Source organism: Geospiza fortis, unplaced genomic scaffold (assembly GCF_000277835.1).
Source record: "Geospiza fortis unplaced genomic scaffold, GeoFor_1.0 scaffold112, whole genome shotgun sequence".
Lineage (NCBI taxonomy): Eukaryota > Metazoa > Chordata > Aves > Passeriformes > Thraupidae > Geospiza > Geospiza fortis.
Genome location: NW_005054298.1, coordinates 22846767 through 22862618, shown reverse-complemented (window position 1 = coordinate 22862618; position 15852 = coordinate 22846767). Strand labels below are relative to the sequence as shown.

Sequence of the window (15852 nt, the reverse complement as noted above, 5' to 3'; positions counted from 1 at the left end):
AGAGCCACAGTCCCTGGCCCTGGTGCGTTGAAGTGTGGAGCCAAAGACAAGAAATGTGACACGCTGTGGCACGCTCACAGAACACATGAAGTGTGCTTTGTTCTTTTTATTTAGGGCTCATAACAAGAGGGTTTAGTACACAGCAACAATTAATTCCAAGTACAATTAAAAAAATTTAAAAATTGGGTTTTTGCACTCACTGGAAGGTGGTTCAAATGGCACACACACTAAACGTTACTGGCGGCATACAGCTCCCCAGAGTCCTGTGGGCTTGGTCATTTACAGTGGGCTCTGCATCCATCCACTGCAGCAGCAGTGCGAAAAGCAAAAGCAGAGTGTGCTGCTCCAACTGCAAACCAAAGGGGGGGTATCTGCTTTCAGAAAAAGTGCATGGACAAAATCCATGTTAGACACTGACATCTCCAGAGAATTCATAGAAACTACTTGTCCATGCAAGTTGCAAAAGACACTTTTTCAAATGTGAAAAGAAGCACTTGTTCTTTACAAAAAAATCTTGGACATGTCAGCACTTACTGAGGCGCTGTAATGGAAAAAATTTGTACATAGCTCTTCCTGTTAGTCAGTAGTGGTAGGATTCTTCAGAGGTGTAAAGAGAAACTGGAATAAACGTACTGCACCCATTTCAGCAGGGTCCTGGGTGTAGGCTTACCTCTGGACAGCAGGCCCCTGCTGCCATCACTGTCTTGTAATATGTCTTGTAATAAGCACAGGTGCTAATAAAGTTTTGGTACATTTAGAGTACCAAAAAAACCCCCAAACCTCTGCCTCCATTGGCTTTAGATTACACAAAACACATGGGTGGGGTTTTTTCCAGATGAAAGCAGCAGAACACCATGATTTGTGAATTATTCTTTTTAACAGCAGTTTTCAAACTGTGGCTGCATCAAGCTTTCAGCATGTCCCCATGGATGTGAGGTGGGGGTCTCGCTATGCTTTAACATCAGAAGTAGGTAAATAGGACTGTTACTGCACATTGACTTCAGCTACTGTGGGGGAAAATCCCCAACACAAACCACACATTGTTCCCTTCTTGTACTGTTCTGACCTCTTGTGTAAAAACCATTTTATCCACAAAATGCAGCTGTGCCAAATACTGGGAGATGCCAGAAACTGGGGAAGATGAATACACCTGTAAGCACAGTAAATTCTTGTAACTGGCACCCCAGAAGCTGTAGCCCAGGATCCTGCTGGTACTCGGTTTCCACCACCACCTCCCCTAGAGGTTAGTGTTGTAAATACTTGCCTTAGTGAATGCAACAGTGTTGTACCTTTTCTACTGCCACGGTTGCCAACACAGGTACTGAAGTCCCTGCATGGGGTTTGTAATACTGCCTGAAATGCTGCAGTGCCTTCACCAGTGACTCTCCATACTCTGAATGTAACTACTGCTCCTAGTAAAGCCACAGCACCACAGTCTGTCCAACAGCATCCTCTAAGCAGCTTCCAAAAAGGACCTGCAGAGAATACAGATGTCACCTGTTTTACAAAATGGCCTATTGCACCTCTGGGAGGAGAAGCTCTGCAAATGCTCCCAGTTTACTAAATCACATAAAGTTCCATCCTTTCCAGAAAAGAAAACATGGAAATTTTGCTCTATGCCTGGAGCCCACAGACATAACTAATAAAAAAGCAGGCTCGTTTCCAGCAGAGAAGTGCATCCACAGCATCTGTTAGGAGTAGTGGAAGTTGCTAGGAAGAGGACAATATTAAGTCACCATCAAGCACAGGTGGGAAGCACCACAGAAGTGCAACAGGATCAGTGCAGAGTCCTCTTCCACCTCTAGTCAATAATGTGCACATCCACAGCAGGCAGGCAGCCCACACACCCCCTCTGCTGGAAAAGGCTCCTCAGTCCTGCTGCTTCCTTGCTTTCTTTTCATGATCAACTGAAACACCCCAGGTAAAAGTGGCACTTTTCAGAAGCTGCATTACTGCCACTGTCAACTTTGGCTGTCACCAAGAACCCTCAGCAGCAAGAGAAGAAAATGCCCAGCAGCTGTGAAAGGAGAACCAACTGCTCTAGCAAGAACTAGCTGGGTCTAAGCCTTTCTGGCACCCACGGGTAAGCCACCCAGCCACACACCACAGGACCTGTGGTTCACACCAGCAGACATCTCCAGACACTCTTATGACATCCAACTGAACTATCTGCAAAGATAAGCTGAATTCCAGGAACATGGTCAGCCTCCTGACACACACACCAAGCTGTCATCTACCTCAGGGCCAAGCCACACCTCTTGCCCTCCAGTGAGAGCCATGGCTCTTCAGCGCCTCTGTGTCTGTGTCTAACCAGTCAGACCATCAAGTGATCCAGCATTGCTGCAGCTCTCTGCTGCCTGCTCCAGCCACTGCACCTTGGACATGCCCTCAGGACACTCAGGCATAGAATTTGCTGGTCACCCCTCCTGCCCCTCTCAGCCCTCTGCTGCAACAGCTGAGGGGAAGGGGAAAAGGAGGGGAAAGAACTGGTCAGACACATGCAACCTCAGCTCTCTCTCTTTGGCTGGAATGAAGGCACCAAAATGAACCTGCTTCAGCACTAGATGTGGACAGACTCAGTCAGACCTCCTCTCATCAGGCACACAACAGAGAGGCAGCTGTAGTTAATAGCTTTGTCCCTGGTGCCAAGAGGAAGGAAGAAACCTTTGATACACAGCAAACCAAGGCAAAACACACCGCTAGAGGGTGCTGAACAATTTCTGTGCACAATGAAATCCGCTGGCTGGGCTAAGGCAGTTCTCACAAAGGGAGAAACATCTACATTTTGGCCATTCAGCACTCTTTGGGCTATGCTGGAGTGTCTCCTTCCCCCACCTCTCACGCATACACACTCCCGCTTCAACAGCCTGTGATGCAAAACACCATGAGCTGTGGCAGCAAAACTCTGCAGTGAAGAGATGTTGTGCACCTTATTTAAAATACTGAGGTGTTTCTCCCCCAGCCCCCCATTTGCCACCCCCTTTTAAAGTAAACCTGCAAATTAAAAAGGGGTGGGGAAGAGAAGGTTTTGGACAAGGAGAAGTACAAGGGACAAAACCGGAAACACAACCCTCACTGACTTTACTAGCATGCAGTCTATGTAACATTAATATACAAAGCCTGTTTACCTTGGCCTGGTCTATGACCATTACATCACATCATCCCCAAACAAGCAACAGAATTAAAATCTGTACAAAATAAAAATATGCATAAAACTCAACAAATTTCTTTACATTAGTACTGTATAATAAAGCATAAAACCAGCAGGAGGTGACCCAGAAATTCCATCCACAGCAGTTCTTGCAGGATAAACAATTCCATGTTCTATCAGCAGGGACCACACTAACCCCTGGCCCATCAGACCAAAGCTAGTTTTTCAGGAGCTGTCACACAGCTGGCCTGAAAGTGGAATCACTAAGGGTTTTGTAGCCTCATCTTCTGTGCTCTGCAAGCATTCATCTCACACTGCTCTGCTCTCACAACACAGAAAGCTTGCAAGAGGAAAAACCAGCTGACTGAAGAGAAAGTATCACACACACAGTGGGAGTACACACTACCCCACCCACCTGCCAGAAGTGCTCAAGCACCAGCTCTTGCTCAAACTGGGTTAAGACATGTTTCACTAAAGTGTGACCTGCCAGCTGCAGCTTGGGTGCACAGGCAGAGGTTCAGCTCTCACTTAAGAAATCATTAAGCTGCCCTAACGATGCATTTGAGCACTGTGGGCTCAGTTTTTGCCACAAACATATCCAAGGCAAGAGAAGCCAGGAAACCTCTGATACTCCTGGAAAACACAGCTGCCCTGTAAGCACCAAAGGCTTGTGAATGCTGCTGTTGAATCACCTTTGCTAGAAGCACCACCTCTCTGTGCCAAAAGCTTAGACCTGCCCAATGACACTAGACACAGTTACTCCAGTGACTGCACAACCAGTGGTTCTGGACTTGCTTCCACAGAAATGATGGGCTGAGGGAACTGAACATGGCTGGTTCTCTTGCTGCAAGAAAATTTTTCAGAGAGTAAAAGGCTTGAAGGGTATCCGTTCTGGCACTCATCCCAAACAATGCTGTCAGCTTCCAGAAAGAAGACAACATGTGGACTAGCAAGGGAGAAAGCGACTTCTATCTGCACACAAGTTTCTTCAAAGTTGTCCTTCCTGCAGACTTTAACCAAGCCAGTTTCTTGTGCACTGTCACAGGAGTTCCACAAGCTCACAGCAGGTGATCACATTCCTCCATGGCCTACAAACACACCTATTTGTTTGTTCCTCTTGCCCTCTGAGCAGCTATGGCACCTCCCTGTGCAGGCTGGCACCAAATCTGCACCTCCATGCTGATACTGCATTAACTACCAAGCAAGGGGCTGGGTCAGTTACCTGTACTGGTGCCAGTGCCATCACACATCCAGCCCTGCTCTCCTGTGCACTGCTCTTTTTTAACACCAGCCTCTCCAGCTGCAGCACTCTCTCACCTTGGACAAGCTACTCTTGCTACCAGCTTGGTACCAGAACTTGGCCAGGTGACAGTCTAAAGATGCCCTTGCCCAAGAGGCTCTCAATTTGCAGGCTAATAAGACTTAAAAGGAAATTTAATTAGTTAATGCATGATATTTACCCACAGGTAACATTTAGATGTTCCTAAGGGCAGATGAGTATAACCATCACTTACAGTGATCTGCTGTGTACAATCACTGAGCAGAATTGTTAACTGAGACTAAATTAGAAAGCCAAGTATCATCACAAGGGGCTACAGAGACTTCACTTGGTATTACTCCACCCCAAGCCACCAGTACAGCTCAAAATACCTGTTATAATAAACAATGGAGAGGGCTAGGGGAAGAGCTAGGACTACTACTAGTTACTGCTTGGATTTCCATGGGAAACCAGTACACACAACAGCCCTTTTTGCTTCCACTGAAGAGAATTTGGCAACAGACATGAAGACGACAATTGCCGTTTGTCCTGCCTCTGCACAGGGCTCTCACAGTACATATGCAAATCTAGTTGTCAAGTACAAAATAGCCAATTTACAATACCTGATTGGATTTTTAAGATTATATTGTGCATAAAACTAAAGTTGGGGGCAAGTTTCTCTAGTGCAAGCAGGCATGAGTAGATTTGAACCTTAGACCACACCCCCTAGAGTTAATCCTCAGACCCCAGGAGGACCTGTAAACTTTGTTTCACCTTCACCATCAACGGCATCTGTGAGTTCTGTTTGAACCAGCAGCAACCGTGGCAAGGAGCTCGCTGTGGAGAGGAGCACAGTTACATCAGTGCAGAACACAAAACAAGTATGTGGCATTCAGAAGATGAGAAATGGGGGTGGGGATCCTCTGGGCTGCAGCCATCTGAATTGTCTAAACTGAAAGGTGAGTGAATGAAAGCCGGCTCTGTGTGCCCTGGGTCAGCCTACGTGTGCAGAGCAGCTGCAGAAGTGTGTATGCTAAGGAAGTATCCAGCTATCTGAAAGGCAGTTAGAGGAACGTCTCTGTGTAGAAATCCCAGTGTTTGCTAGCACATGACTGTTCTTCCAGCTGCACAGGAGTGTAGTGTAGAAACAGGAGGGATGTCCACTGGCCAGTAACCTTCACCACAAGCATCCAGGACATCCCCAGTGCCAGGCACTGCTTCCAATGGTACAGTACCATGAGGGCACACAGAACTCCTGAGACAAATCCCAAGGCCTGTCAGAAGTCAGAATTCAAGTGAAGTATGAGCTAATCAACAAGTTTGTTACATCTGAATGGGTCAGCTTAATTCAAAGTCAGATAGCTCAGGATAGCCTCTGCTGGCAGCTGAAGAGCCATTTGTTCAAACAACTCAAATCACTATTGTCTTATCATGAGGGGGAAAAAGAAAAAAAAAAACAAACCAAACCCAAAAGAGTGGTTGTTACAATTATCCTTCATTCAGTTATACTGGATGGGGCCCCAGAGGCTGGTGGAGCTCTGGTAAGCCCTGACAGCTCCTGCAGCAGGAGATGCAGTGTTCTGTCCTCTGGTCTTCACTCTGAGTAATGCATGATCGACTCCACATAGTTCCCTGGGAACAGCCCCGTCACTCCATTCATGACCCCCTCATACCAGCCATCATCATTTTTCTTGATGACGTAAATGATGGCACCTTCCTGAAACGAGAGCTCATCTTCCTTGTCCTTGGTGTAGTCATAGATTGCCACCACTAGGAAAGAACAGAATGTGAGTGTTAGGAGAGCTAGGGGAGGAGGAGGAAAATGCAGTCACCCTCCCTCAGGTAGGCCCTGCCTCACCGTGTGCCAAATGACCTGCTGAGAGAAACAGTTTCTTCCGCCCCCTTTTGTACAAGCTCACACTTTGAAGCACATGAGCCAGGGCTCCTTAAACTCCTCTATTATTACTATTTCCAGACCCACCAGAGGAAGTGTCCAACTGTATGATAAACTTTTGGTGTGGAATGATACAGCGAGGTGGTTGTGAATCCCCATGGCTGTGACCACTCAGAACTATTGCTACGTGTGCTAAACCAGATCTCAGCACAGAAAAGAGCAGGAAAACATGGAAGAGGGAGTGTACCAAGAGCTCAGTTCAGGCCACAGTACGAGTGAGCCAAGGCTGACATCCCACACCTCCATCTACTTTAGCCACTTCCACATTTAAATCTCTAAAGGGTCATGTGCATCTCCATATCCAGCAGCCACTTCCAGGGACACAGCAACAAGGTGGGCAAGTCCCTGTTAGAAGCCACGAAGAAGGAAGGTGGAAATGTACACATAGTATATCAGGACATTTTTCTTACAGCGGCAGAATATTTTAGTGATGGCACAAAAGCTGTTAGGTAAGGCAAAGAATTTGGACAAAGCATTGGAAATATTAAATAGAACAGTCCTGAAATGCCAGAAAATAGACATAACATTGATAACATTTTTCCAATCTCGGTGCTATCGTCATGTGTTTCATAGAGAAAGTTAGCTATGCCAGACTCTTGAGTACTTTACCAAATAGCATCAGTCACTGCTTTGAGAACTTGCCAATGAAACATGCAGTGCTGCCACTAGGGAAAAAAAAAGTATGTTGGACAGGGATCCTAAAATCTTGTGCTGGGGATAGATGGAAAGATACTCTAAAGTAAAGCAAGGATTAAAAATTAACAGCATGTGTTCATAAAACCACTGTCCAAGAGTCCTACTAAACTCATTATTTGTTCCAAAAGAAAAGAGGTCATTTCCTTTTTGAGGGAGCAAAGAAATCAACACAAACCAACACTAGGGAAACCTGGATTCAGAAGAGACTATAAAATATACAGATCAATCCCAGTGGAAAATCAGAGTATGCAAAGAATTTTTTTTTTATCATGTGACTAGAGCATACTTTGAAAACACATATTGTTAGCTCTACAATTGTGCCAGCAGTTGTGAAGTGACTTATTCTGTACAAATAATTCTAAGCAAACAAAACACCAATGGAGAAACAAGTATGACTTTTAGCTTGAAAAACAAGTGTATGAACATGTGATGCATTCAATTTAAGTCCTTCAAAATTCCTTTTTAAGGGTTCTGAAATTTCTTCCTCGAGTCACTGTGCTATTTTTCTTCATTCTCTTGATGACAATAATAATTATCAAGGACCACGGTAAGTTACAATTCCTTTCTTTCTAACTTTTGAGTGTACTCTAGTTCCTTTGGATACTGAATGGATTCACTATTTCATGATAACAAGAAGGAAACTCTTCCCTAAATTTGTGAAGAAAATTTGCTTTTTGTTCAGCCTCATAAAATTTACCTGAAGCCTGGTTTTGTTTTTACATCACCACTGCTTCCTCCAGTATATTATTTGTGTACTGGCAACAGTCCTCTCTCTAAAAGGCTGTTTAATCCCTCAGTCTGTAGTCCCATCAGTTCAAGCTGTGAGCTTGTCACATACCCCGAGTTATGAGGAGGCCAGGCCAGCACCGCAAGAAAGGCTCCAGATGAGACAGGAAGCAGCAATACTGACTCAGGAGGTGGCATTCTGCCCTGTCAGACTAAGCCAGGGCTTCTTTTAGTTTCTGTCTGAATGTGTTTCAATGCAGTTACAAAAAACAGAATTACTCATTTAGGTTGATATTCTTCCAATGAGTGATCTTTGGTTCTTCAACAATTACAGAGTTTGGCTGAACTCTGTTATATCCAACTGACCACAAATGTAGGCTAGGCTGATTATCCAACTGGAATCTGTGAACACACACTTTCTCTAAGCGGTGAAAGTGCAATTTTTCCTTCTGGATACCCATTTCCATTCATCTGATTTGCAGAGCCAGGTCATTTTCTTATCTTTTCCTGCCACACATCCAGACATGGAGCTCAATAGACACTGCAGGTTGGCTGCTGCTATTACAGTCACGTGGCAGTGTCCTCAAGTTCGGCATCCCCAGTAACTATAGCCTACTGAACAATTTCTCATCTGTTCCAAGTGGATCTGCTACTCACTTCCACCCTCAGCTCTTAATGTTAAAGGTTAAATGTTAAACCTCCCACACTGCTTGACCCTCTACAGAATGGGGTCATATTGAATCCCATTCCAGTATACAGCAACTCTTGTATTTGACACCTCTTTGGTGTCCCAGCTTCTGTTGCAAAGGTCATCTAACCCTAACCCTATAAAGTGCTCTCATATGAACTTAAATAGGAGAATGGTCATATCAAAAGTAAAAGTACAAATCCTAAGAATTGGGAATTCTACTTATTGGGGGTAAATGTGTTGGAAGAGCTACTTACTTTCATCTATTTTGTCCACTTTGAATCATGTGGAGCAGAATACTATTTATAGGAACTTAAGGAGTTGCCACAGGAAAAATTATTTTGCTGAATAAAGCATTTTAATTCCCAGCAGTATAAGCATACAAATTCTTTGAGTATTAAAGTCCTCTTTTAGTACAAGGTTTCTCATTAATTTTAAAGCTTCAAAGCTTGCTAGAAAAAACTCACAGCCAAGCACTTCTCTCCCAATTCCAGCAAAGCAGTCAAATCTCAAGACACGGGCTAAGTAGAGACATTCATGTAACCACAACAGAATCCACATGTATGTCAATATCTCATTTTTTCTGGTATCCTAAAACTACTATTTAATAGTTCTTCATATGCTGAAAGCAATTTTGTATTTTCTACTACTTTTAAAAGTGTTTCTAAAAACACACCAACCTTTTCGATGTTTTGGTCATTTAGTTTTAAAAATACAGATCAAAATTATGTTTTTGCACGTGTCTCTACATCAATAGAGACAATGTTTGGTTCCTTATACTTTTGTTCTCCACAGGAAACATTTTCTGACTAAAAGCCTGATTTTCTCCAGCTTATCTTTAAAGACTCTCCTTTACAGTTTTGCTATCCCTTGTGAGATGGAACAGATCCATGTCTATATGCACCTACATAAACTATTTTAGTTCCCAAGCTCCCACAGGAAAGCAGAACAGAACTATCATTCAAACATCATTGTTTCCTTCAATAAAAGTTGTTTCTCAAGGCATGTGGACACACTACCCCCCTGCCCTTGCATTACTATGAGAGACACTATAAACACACATCGGGGCCTCTTCTTTCTCTTTTGCTACTGACTAAAATGCTGTCATGCCAAAGTCTGGTATGAAGGAGTGTGGGCAGACTCCATGTGCAAAAGCAGGATGGCAGGAACACACACAAAAAGTTGTTACAAATACAACCCCACTGTCTCTTCCAGCTCCAAACCTACCCTTTTCTAAGTATGTCCTGGGTGCCCAGGGAGGGTCCTCCTCAGCATAGGGATCACTGTACTCCACCACAGCTGCTTCCTCCTCCTCATAATCCTCGGGAGGTGGGGGTGGAGGTGGAGACTCATCAAACACCGCCTCGTCCACAGGCGGTGGCGGGGGAGGAGTATCTGAAACTGAGCAGAAGTAACACCACAACCATGAAAATGTCTCTACAAACATGGCAGCTGCTTCAAGTAATACCCTCTAGCCCAGTTAATGGAAGTGGGACCAACAATTGTAACTTGTGAAAATACAGAGAAAGAATGACCAGGTACCTCCAATAAGATTATTTCTTTTTCCCACCCTTCACAATTTCAGACAAACTTGCAGAGGCAGTAGAGAATGAAGAATTCTGGCTATATACAAACAAATCTTTCATCAACTCAATTCAAAAGCCACATCCAGTAATAAAACATTGCACAAGGAAGCAGCAAACTTACTGTTTTCTTGAACTCTGGCCACAAATCCCATTAGTGGTAACTGTGGAGTTACCTGTAGGATGGAGGGGGGAGGAGGAGCAAGGGATGCTGCCACAGAAATTAAAAAGAGAGAGGCATCCAGTTAGAAACACAACAAAGCAGCAAACAGGAAAGTAGACATCATCACCACTCAGACAGTGCAGCAGGCTGCTAAGAAGCTGAGATAAAAAGACTGACATTCAAAGAAAAATGGCTCAGGTGGTTTAAGCATATTCCTAATCCTTTCTTCAAGGATATTTCTCTATTTTTAAAATTTCCAGCCCAGCTTTTTTTCATAACATTAAGAATCCATGCTGAAGCATTTTTCTAATTTGACTATGAGATTCCCTTAAGATGAAGTTTCTTACTACAGAATATAACACTTTAGGGACAGAGCTAACTAAAAAATGTATCAAGAGGATTCTCTGCCTATAATCTTCCCCCCTCAAATCTGATATTTATAGAGGTGACTAACAGCATCCATTAATCCCTAGTAATGGAAATGGATATATCTCTTTTTTTTTCAAGATGTAGGCCAAAACTCCCATTGAAAGAGGCAGCTATTTCAGACAAAACAGAAAAAGATGCCTTTTGAGAACTGTGCAGATCTGAAAGATACAACACTTCTGATCTTATTGACAGAACAGAGCACACTGTGCTGCTGCCAAACCACAGAGCCTGTTCCAGATGTGCTGCCTGATTTCCTCCCCACCTGACTTCTCTGCACTGAACTCTGAACAGCCTTTTCACTGGCACCAGAAGTGCTCTTTTTGTACAATAAGAGCTGCTTTGTACAATATATGTGAATTCCCAGTTAAAGAAGATGCTTTCAGCCAGTTGCAAATGCTGTAGTGCTGAACTGTGGTTTAAGCCTGGAATGCTAGTTTCAGTTACCTAGTTAAAACATCAGCTAACTAGTTTTATCAGAGTTTAGTATCACTTTGAATAATGCAGCAAAATTCTTTTGGCAAGTTGCAAGACGATTTTTCAGACAGCACACCTTAGGAGCAGCACAAATAATTTCTTGTTAGTATGTGGCATACAAAAAACATTTAATCATGTCCAAAGGGATTAAGGGGAAAAAAGAAGTCTATACTTCATGTACCAGTACATTTATTTAGCTACCAGACAGAACAAAATAAATTTCAGCATAATTCCAGAGGTAGTAAGAAAACTGACTGGTATGATGTAGCATTTTTCAGAATTAATTCACATTATCATAGCAAGAGAAAAGGGTTCTCCAACATTTACAACTTGTGCCTCAAAATTTCTTCTGTTTGCTCATTCCAGTAACATCTTAAGTACTTTGAATTTCTTGTCACTCACATTCACATTTCATTCAGAACCATACAGCATGAATGAAAAGACTAACAGCAACCATCCTTTTTGTTGCTAAAGTACCTCCATATAAAGTAAGTTCCATTATCTCACCATTTAATTGATATCTCTTGAGAAAAAATGGAAATGTATTTCTGATTACAGCTTCTTTGAGTCAAAATGATGTGACCTCAGAGTATTTATTCCTTCAAGTGTAACCACGATTGCTGTGAAAAGATTTGGTCTTGCACTTCTTCAAAGCAGTAAAAGGGAACTCAAATTTAAAGTCCTACTGAAAAGCAGTATTATTCATCAATTCAGCATTCTTGTCCCTGCTTTTTCAATTATATGCAGTAGAAAAGTGTTTCATTTCAAAATGATTCCTCTATTCAACATCATAAGGATTCATACAACTCATAGCTATCATAGGAGAGTAGCTCCAGTTTCCTTGGTCTCTTCAGTGTACTTTGTTCATGAGCTATCCATGGAGAAAAATAAATCACTCTAGACAAGCATGCCAAGCAAATACAAAAAAAAAAATTACAGGTTCAGTTTGGGTTGTGTAGTTCATTCACAACGGTGATGCTAACACTAGCTGACATAATTCCTTGAGTATCTTAACCCCTCAGTTTGTGCTTCAGTCCCTGCACTGTGCAGGGACTATCATAATATTGTCTCTATATGCTATATAATGACTCTAGCTCTGATCTCTAAGAGGCAATACAATAAATATTTTATTACTATTTTTTTAATTAAATGCATCAGAAAAACTTTACCTCTGCTGTATAAACATCATCTTAAACGTTTTTTCCCATTTTCCTTCCATACTGACCACTGATAGATTTAATACACAGCTCCTGTAAATTAATTCAGAAATGCTCAAGAGCACCTTCCACTAGGCTGCTTCAGACTGGTAAGAACTCAGCTGTACAGATGGGGTGGGGTGCAACCACCATCTCAACACCTGCCCAGATTCTCCCACCCAGTTTTTAGTCTGTGCTGAGCTCTATAGTGCTTAGATAATGATATCCACATTGCAATGTTAAAGCACTTGTTCGGTGGCTTGGCTGGCAAGAGTGGCTTTGGGGCAGACATATGCTGAGATCATTCAGAGTCTGCATTTCTTAATATTTTCTTTTCAGTTGTTAAAAAGGTCTCATCACAAAGCAGAAAAATTTTATTATCTTGAAATAGCTTTTAACAGAACAGGGCAATGCAAGTAACTTTCATGCTCCTGTCAAGTGAATAAACAAACATGACTAGGCCACCATTTAAAAAAAATGGCAATGGAAATAACAGTACTGGGTTATTGCCAAACAGCCTACAAACAACAAAAAAGCCATAGCTGGCACCCTCCTCTGCCTCTTGTAAGGTCTCTCTTTCCCCTCTTTTTTCTACCTCCCTTCAGAAATGCTGAGAAAAAATTGTGGCCTCTGTCCTGTCACTACTGACCCTGCTCCTTCCAGACACAACAGTGCCTCTGTTCTTAGGGCTTTCATCAATTATGCATGCTTGAGCATCCTCTCCTTTCAAGGTGAACTCCAAAAAAACCTTGGTTTAGTGTAACTGCAAAGCTAATAAATTCTGTATTCTGCTGGTATAGAAAAAAAAAGTCTCCTACTACAACTGCTTATTTATATTGTCTTAGATATGCCAGTATAACTGAAGTATTTTGTTTGTGATTTGCAGTTCAAATGACTAATCACCATAATCATTACCTTCTTTCTGGATACACAGACAACTGTGGTTATGCAATTTATTTTAAGTCTATTTGGCATCTTCTGTGATTACCTATTAACAATGTAATAGCAACTTGCAGAGAATTATCCCTTTGCTAAAGCAAAAAACGCACAGCAGTCGTTAAAAACTTTTTGGATATACTGAAAATCATCTTTATTGCAAAAATTGTTTTATTGTAATCCTGAAAGGTTTCTTTTGTTGTTATTACCCTTTCTTTCTTTCTTGCCTATTCCCCCCTTCAGCCTTCAATATGCACATAATGCATAGAAAATATGACCTATTTCAGGCAACTGGGCTACAATTTAGCCTTACGACTTCCTCCACTTCCCTGTGCCCAGCAGGACCATTCATTTCCATCTCAAGCTCAGCTCACCCTGCAGGGTAGCTCACAAACAGTAACAGCCAAACCTGACCAAACCCCTTAAATGCAGATTGCAGCATTTGACCTAATTCCAAGTTCAATGCTCAATTTAAAAAAAACAACCAAACCAACCAACCAAAAAAAACCAAACCAAAAAAAAAAAAATTTTAAACCCACCAAAAAAAAAAAAAGAGCAAGCAAGCAACACACACACCCCCTTCAAATTCCACCACCACAAAACACCAACATGCTGTAGTACTTTCAAGTCAACATTCAATTTTGCTGGTAATAGGGCATTTCCTGACAAGAAACCTTGAGTGTGTCTCCTGCATCTTTCTGCAGCTTTGTCAAAAGAGAAACTCTCCCCTAGTCTAGTATAAAACCCTCCAGTCCCATCAGAAGCACAGGAAGAAAGACTCCTTCAGTAAAAGGCTACTGGGCTGTGCTGACACACAGGACACTCACTCCCTGGTAAGGTCTCCTCTTGCTTTGTAGAGCAGATCATCCATAAAATCACATCACTTTTGGGCTTAGCAGATGACACAGCACCTAAGCACCACTGGTGTCTCCAAGGTGTCTAATGCTTACCCTGGTGTAACAAGTGCTTTAACTGTACATTACCCAGAAGGAAAAGGCACAACAGGTAAAGACTGATTAATGAAGAATCAGCATTCTGGTGCAAAATCAAACACCCATCCCACACCAAAGCAGGTCCATGGCACATGGTGTAGTCAAGGACTAAAGCTTGTCTGATAGGGACTGTGACATCAAACATAAATTATGTGGCAACAAAGCTAGCATTTTTTAAGATGTTTGCCATAATAAAAGCTGAACACTGTGCACTTGCACTGCAGGTTTGGCACAGCTACCAGCAACTGAAAGTGCAAGATCTGCAATGGAGACAGAACATAAAACCCCAGAGAGCTGAAGGTCGCTGTGTTCAGCACTGCTGAGCTCAGTGGAGCAGCCAAAGGTCCTTACCTGGGTTCTGGTTGTAGAAGGGGCCCCCATTGATCTGGTTCTGAAGGCTGCTCTGTGACGTGATGGAAGGCGGGCGCCGGTACGGCAGAGAGCCCCCGATGGTGGGGGGCGTGTGCCGAGCTGCAGGCCTGTTCATGCTGTAGAACTGAACTGGGTGACCTAGGGCACACACAGACGTGCATTAGCAAAGAGGAGAATGATGCCTGCCTGCCTTCTCTCCACCTGCATTCCAGTTCAAAGGTTTGGAAAGGTTTCTCGAGCTTTATTTTAAGGCAGTCAGCCACTTCAGCTGCCAGACTGGCAGGACACAGAAGGTCTCAAGAGCAATGCAAAACATAACTCTCCCAACTGCCTGTGCTCAGCACTGCCTACAAAAGCCAGTGGGAAAATACAAAGGTGTTTAAGCTACGAATCCTCAAAATGAAAGAAAATAATATCTGGTTATTTATGCTAAATAATGTATTACAATAACTTCTTGTGAATTTAGTTATTTCTGAACCTGCAAAAAACTCCCCAAAACGCTGCTGTTCCTCAATTAAGGAACATACATGTAAAAGATAACTGCAGGCCACTTCCAGGATCCAAAGCTGTTAACCCTCTGTAACTGAAACACACAGTACTACCCATCTTAGTGCCACTTAGAAGATATTCAGAGAATCCTCTGGGGAGAAATGAATGTTAGAAACTGCTTGAAGGATGGAATAAATTAAGTCAAACTAGAAGACCTTCTTCACAGGAGATGTCAATTGAAACAACTCCTCAAAAATTGCTCTGCATTTTCTTTACTTTCTGTATTCAAGACATTGATCATGAATCCCAGCAAGCAATAAATGAGGCAAGGTATCTTCTGTGCTCACATAAAATTCTCCAGATTTTATACTGCATATAACAGTAAGCTGGATTTGTTATTCCTATATGCGTTATTACACCCCACAAACTATTCTGCCTCCACCATTTGTCCTAGAAGCAAATGTGAGAGTTTGCAAGAAAACAAGGGAAGGAGGGATGGTCACTGTGGTTGAGGAGAGAAATAAACACAGAAACAGAACAAAAGAAGGTACAAATTTTTAAAAACTTGAATTGTTCTTCATTATGTTTTGCTTGCTTTGCACAACTTCTTACTAGGTCAGTAAATAAAAATACAAGTTGCTTGCTCTGTTACTTGCTTGCAAGAGCAAATGTATGAACTACAGTGTCACATTCCCTCCGCTTTGTACCAATAATGTGGCGTACCATATGAAAAAAATGCACTTTT

The 15852-nt window shown here is 42.5% G+C and overlaps 1 protein-coding gene across 5 annotated transcripts in view; it reads right to left on the bottom strand.

Moving 5' to 3' along the window:
* Window positions 1-72: 72 nt before the first annotated feature.
* The window catches only part of ABI2 (abl interactor 2), a 44535-nt gene continuing 28755 nt past the window's right edge, over window positions 73-15852 (bottom strand). For all 5 annotated transcript variants that reach the window (XM_031059023.1, XM_031059030.1, XM_031059008.1 and 2 more), the window contains 4 exons: window positions 14598-14756; window positions 10181-10267; window positions 9701-9874; window positions 73-6179 (listed from right to left, as the gene is read on the bottom strand). In XM_031059023.1, the coding sequence (XP_030914883.1) occupies window positions 6004-6179; window positions 9701-9874; window positions 10181-10267; window positions 14598-14756 (596 nt within the window). In that variant the 3' untranslated portion in view covers window positions 73-6003. The remainder of the gene's footprint in view (window positions 6180-9700; window positions 9875-10180; window positions 10268-14597; window positions 14757-15852) is intronic.